The sequence below is a fragment of the Octopus bimaculoides genome, chromosome 24, assembly GCF_001194135.2.
Source record: "Octopus bimaculoides isolate UCB-OBI-ISO-001 chromosome 24, ASM119413v2, whole genome shotgun sequence".
NCBI lineage: Eukaryota > Metazoa > Mollusca > Cephalopoda > Octopoda > Octopodidae > Octopus > Octopus bimaculoides.
In genome coordinates, this window is record NC_069004.1 from 15,098,992 (window position 1) to 15,105,022 (window position 6,031).

Consider the following 6,031-nt stretch of genomic DNA (forward strand, 5'->3'; position numbering starts at 1 on the left):
GAATAAAAAACAGATTTATATACTTTTTTTAATAAAAGAAAAAAAAAATCAAGTGAATTACCTATTACATATGTGAGAAATTCTGTCTGTGGGTGTGCTTGTGGGGTTGTTAGCTAACTGCTCCTACATCATTTTATCGATTTTGATGAAACTTGATATGTGAGTAGAACTCATGTCTGGAAACCTCGTGACATACTCAGACTGTTGAAAAAAAATCAATAATCGGGCCCCTGGAAAGGATCCTTATATATATCTAATATTTTATTTTAAAAACCAAAGGAAATAACCCATTCACCCCTGGAAGGGATCCTTATATATAGATAAGGAAAATAACACATTCATTTTCCTAAATTATTTGGTAAAAATGAAATTGAGTATGCTTATTTCTTAGTATTTGAACTGTTAGAGTTATTTTCGCAATTTATCTAGTACAACCCTTAAACAAGTAAATACTATTTTCTTAAACAATAGATTCAATTATTTCGGTTAGTGACTTATTCACAAATATACCAACACTAGCACCCCTGAGGGTAATATTCTCTGGAAATGCACAAAAGCCCTTTTCAGAATTATTTACTTTGAACTGTTATTATCTCATATTTGATTAGCCTGTTCATGCTTCATGATTTTAGGACACATACCTTATTAGTATTTCCTCCTATGTTCTATATACTCTGGGAATGCATTAAAGCCCTTTTCAGGGGCTACTTTATTTGAATTCATACTATCGGGTAACTAATCTCATATTATTACGTAACTGACTTCACAGTTTGGGTATTCATAGCTTATTGGGAATTCCTAAAAACAAGATCCTGTGTAAGACAGTTCAGTATTCTCTGTAAATGCACAAAACTGTTTTAAGGGCTACATACTTTGTATTGTTGTTATTGGATTAGCGAAACGATTATGAGAACAGAACCAAGGGATAAGCCCTGCTTTCCCAGGAATTACCAGGTATGTCAGCTAGTCATCATCATCATCATCATTTAACGTCTGCTTTCCATGCTAGCATGGGTTGGACGATTTGACTGGGGACTGGCGAAGCAGATGGCTACACCAGACTCCAATCTGATTTGGCAAAGTTTCTACAGCTGGATGCCCTTCCTAATACCAACCACTCCGAGAGTGTAGTAGGTGCTTTTTACATGCCACCGGCACGAGGGCCAGTCCGGCGGTACTGGCAACAGCCATGCTCAAATGGTGTTTTTTATGTGCCACCTGCACAGGAGTCAGATAATTGTAAATACCAATCAGAAACAAACAAAAAAACTGTTTTTAATAATCATTAATCATTTTATTCATTAATTCAACAAATTCATTCAGTGCTTGTTTGAGTAAGAATACTATCATCTTTTTAAATGTAATAAGGTAAAAAAAATATGAGTGATATATATAAATATATACATTTGTATGTAGGTATGTATAAATTCATTTATGAATTAAAAGCAATGCTAATGTTGTAAACATTATCAACTGCACATACTCAATGTATGTGCATTGCTTGTTCACTGGTCCACTGTGGTACAGCGCTCTAGTGACGGCTCTCTCATAGCACTTGGTGTTAAAACACCTGAAAGTCATAGACAGGTGAACTAGAGAACAAGTAAAACACATACATTGAGTATGCGCAGTCAATAATATATATATATACATATATATATATGTATATATATGATACTATTAAAATTTGCTATTTTTAAAATTAAATATCACAGTATATATTCATCGAGTTTTCCCCAACTTGGCCCACTTTTAAGTTTGACCGGTAACCGGACAGATAATTTCATTGCTGACTCCATCTGTGTCTGAATAATAGTGGCTGCTCTCCTCAAGTCATACAAACCAACTTCATAAATTAATTCATCATGGATCTGCAGTAAAAGATAAGCTCCTGATGGTTGGTTCAGAAAGCTGCACGGCCTCTGATTTCTTGGAGAACGGCGGCATTTCAAGAGAATTTCTCCATCTAAAGTACATGAGGAAAAAAAAATCATAATTACGTTTGTTTCAGAATTGTTGAATCAGTTGAGAAGACATGCTTTGACATTGGGATGACATGCTTTGACATTGAGATTTGTCAACAGGGTTCAAATTTTGACACCTTTCAAGTATATTACTTTTCTCCTTTCTTTAGTACATAACATTGTGTTACATGATTGCTGTCCTTGGGTAGCAACTGTTATTTCCTGTTTGCTTATTCGTACAAAGTATGAAAAGTGGCTAATATTTCCTTCTAACTTTGCTTTTGTCCACTTTTCTCCACATGAACAGCTACAAAGGGGTGCTGAACAGTTCCTTGCTTTAAGGGTATCACGAAAGGCCTGGTTGGAAGCCCAACCTTCTGAGTTCTTTTACAGGGCTTAGAATAACTGAAGAACTGCTGCAATAAATGTGTGAATCTGAAAGGGGAATATGTTGAATTAAATCATAATTAACTGATCCTCCTGCGTTTTCTTTTACCCAAAACCATGAACTTTCAACACTCCTCGTACAACATACATTGCACTATTAAAACTGTTATTGACTGCTAGTAGAAGTCTTGTAGGTTTCCATCTTGGCTGTCAGTCATTGAAAGTGAAGGTGCATAGCTTGATGGTTACGGTATATGGCTCACAATCATAAGGTCATGATTTTGATTCATAGCAGTGTATTGTGTCCTTGAGCAAGACACTTTATTTTTCCAGTCTTTATTACTCCAGTCCACCCAGCAAGCAAAAATGAGTTGTATCTGTAATTCAAAGGGTCACATTTTGTGTCATGCTGAATCTCCCTGAGAACTATGTTAAGAGTATGGGTCTCTGTGGAGTGCTCAGCCACTTGCATGTTAGTTCTACAAGCAGGCCGTTCTGTTGATCGGATCAACTAGAACCCTTGTCACTGTAACTGACAGAGTGCCAGTTTTATATAAGTCACTAAAAATCTATTTGATATGTCGTCAAGGCTGTATAAATTAACTCTGCCAGTTGATGGTTTGTAAGTTTTGAACAATACTTTGATTGCACAAACTTCATTAAAAAGCACAGTGATTCACAGGAGATTGTTGTGTTGAAAATTGATTAAAGTCACACACTAGTTTTCTTCATTTCGGGATATTTTATTTCTGGAACTTGTTTCCAGAACTCAATTGTAGATTAGGATCATCTTTAGACCCAGGTCCTCCTGCAATTCCATTAGTTCCGTTTCCACAGCAGATGATTTCACAACTAGAGGTTTGAGAATTGGACAATAATCATTGACCATATCAACCATGAAGGGATTTACATGAAAGACGAAATAGGATTTCATCTTCTGCTAGTCATCAAACCAGGTTAGGAAATTATCAAGCAGTCCTTGTGATTTATGTTAGTATTCTTACAGTTAGTGGTCTTTTATTTTAACATTAGGGAATGTATTTACTTTACTTTCTGAGATTGGGAAAGTCACTGAAATTTCTTGACATGTTTCTTTCAAAAGCCTTCATTTTACTCTGAAAGCTGAAAACCATTGAAGATTAGAAATAATCTTATCCTTCCCCCTGGAGTGCCAAGTTGAGAGTTTGTAGACAATTCATTACATTAGTAATGAACATCAGATCAAGCATCCATTCATCATTTTCCAGTTGAGGGTAGAATCTTTCCTTTTCTTTAAGAAAAGTAATAATAGGTTCCAACAGAACCACAAACTGACTCAAGAAATTATTGGTTGATAGCAACCCCACAATGCAATAGAAAAGATACACCACTGGGTCTATCTCCAAGCTCCAGATCTTCAATAAAATTTCTGAACCGTCAGTGGGTCTTCCCTCTGAAGCATATAAAATTTATAATTTGAAGGATAGATTTCATACAATCTTCATACTTGAAGTGTCCTGTGACTATGTAGTCACAATAAATAATACACCCCTTGCAAATAACATAACCCGCCCTTTGAAATAGTTGTTTTATGTGTAGCGAGCTGTACTCTAATGTGTGTTGCACTTGTGCTTTGTGTAAAGGTGGTAGATATTCATCATCATCATCATCAACATCGTTTAATGTCTGTTTTCCATGCTGGCATGGGTTGAACGGTTTGACTGAGGTCTGGAGAGCCAGTGGCTGCACCAGGCTCCAATCTGATCTGGTAATGTTTCTGCAACTGGATGCCCTTCCTAACACCAACCACTCTGAGAGTGTAGTGGGTGCATTTTACATGCCACCGGCACGGGAGCCAGTCAGGCGGGCCTGGCATCAATCATGTTCGGATGATGCTTTTTACGTGCCACCAGCATGGGAGCCAGTCAGGTGGCACTGTCCACAGCTACGATATTAGTTTTACTTTACTCAACAGGTCTTCTCAAGCATATCATATCACCCAACGCATCAGGGGTATTCTTAACAGGGCTGAACATGCATGGCTGCAATCTCACTTTAGTTGCCGGGTCTTCTCAATCACAGCATAACTCCAAAGGTTCCGGTCTCCTGTCATTATCTCTGTGAGGCCCAATGTTCGAAGATCATGCTTCACCACCTCATCTCATGTCTTCTTGGGTCTACCACTTCCACAGGTTCCTTCTATAGTTAGGGAGTGGCACTTCCTCACACAGCTGTCTTCATTCATATGTAACACATACCAGTGCAGACGCTTCTCTTGCACACCACATTTGATGCTTCTTATGCCCAACTTTTCTCTCAGGGCACTTACACTCTGTCATGTATGCACACTGACATTACACATCCAGTGGATCATACTAGCTTCATTTCTTTCAAGCCTACACATATCCTCAGCAATCATGGCCCATGTTTCACTGCTGTGTAGCATGGCAGTTCACACATGCATCATACAGTCTACCTTTTACCCTGAGCGAGAAGCCTTTAGTTTCCAGCAGAGGTAGGGGCTCCCTGAACTTTGCCCAGGCTGTTCTTACTCTAGTTGCTACATTCTCAGAGCAACTGCCCCCACTACAGACTTGGTCGCCTAGGTAGCAGAAACTATTCATTACTTCTAGTTTCTCCCCTTGGCATGTGATGGAATCTGTTTTCTGTACATCTTCAGTGTTTATTGCCCCAGAGCATCTGCCACACACAAAAACGATTTTCCTGGTTAACCTTCCTTTGATATTGCTGCACCTTTTATGTGTCCATACATTAAATGTTGAAATAGTTTCTCAGCCCAAAGAGAGAATGTTTAGTCTTTCAGATACAATATTGACAATGTTATACAAGTATGGCATCCATAAGAAATTATCAGAGGTTGTGAGGACTTTGGTTATTTCTCCTTCATGCTGTTGTGGTGTCTCCTTTATATGCATAATATAAACAATAATCCATTTATATGAATATGTGCTCTAATAATGCATATAGCAAAGGACCGAGATACTTGGCGCCTCACTGTACTCAAGAGGACCCATACTGTGCAGCAGAAGTGTTAAGAATGATCCTTCTGATGGTGTAAAACACTCGTGGTGGTGCTACGTAAAAGTGCCCATGCAGTGCCATGCAAAAGCACCCAGCACACATACTGTAAAGTGGTTGATGTTAGGAAGGGCATCCAGCCATAGAAACCATGCCAAATCAGACTGGAGTCTGGTGCAACTCCCTGGCATGCCAGTTCTTGTCATACCATCCAACCCATGCCAGTATTGACAACGGACATTAAATGATGATGATGGTGATGATAGCAACATTTATAAAACTCTTAAATTTATATTAAAAACAGTAAAATATATTAAAATTCATCTCTAGAAGTTTGTTTATATAGTGACATATCAGGCAACAAAAAAAACAAATAGTGTTCAGATAGCAAGTGTTATATGGACTGTTAGATATGTAATTCGTCTGACGTTCCGTGTGTCATGTGGTTCGTCTGAGTTCATTGTTTCATTGTTGTTGTCTTGTGGGACTGTCGTAGTAAAATGTCATTGATATATATATATGGCGGACATGACTTTTGTTTATTCATAACGAACATTGGGTGAGTGCGTTCTTTGTATGTAATTGAACAATAAATGTAATAATTAAATTGTATAACTCGTTATGTTATCTCTGCGAGTCAGTCCGAGGGAAACATAACAGCA

At 37.9% G+C, this 6,031-nt stretch overlaps 1 protein-coding gene across 1 annotated transcript in view; it reads right to left on the reverse strand.

Annotated features, from left to right (window-relative positions):
* Positions 1-1,311: 1,311 nt before the first annotated feature.
* LOC106882398 (DNA polymerase theta) overlaps positions 1,312-6,031 on the reverse strand; it is a 56,130-nt gene continuing 51,410 nt past the window's right edge. The window contains exon 28 of the mRNA XM_052976522.1: positions 1,312-2,022. Coding sequence (XP_052832482.1) covers positions 1,710-2,022 — 313 coding nt within the window. The 3' untranslated portion in view covers positions 1,312-1,709. The remainder of the gene's footprint in view (positions 2,023-6,031) is intronic.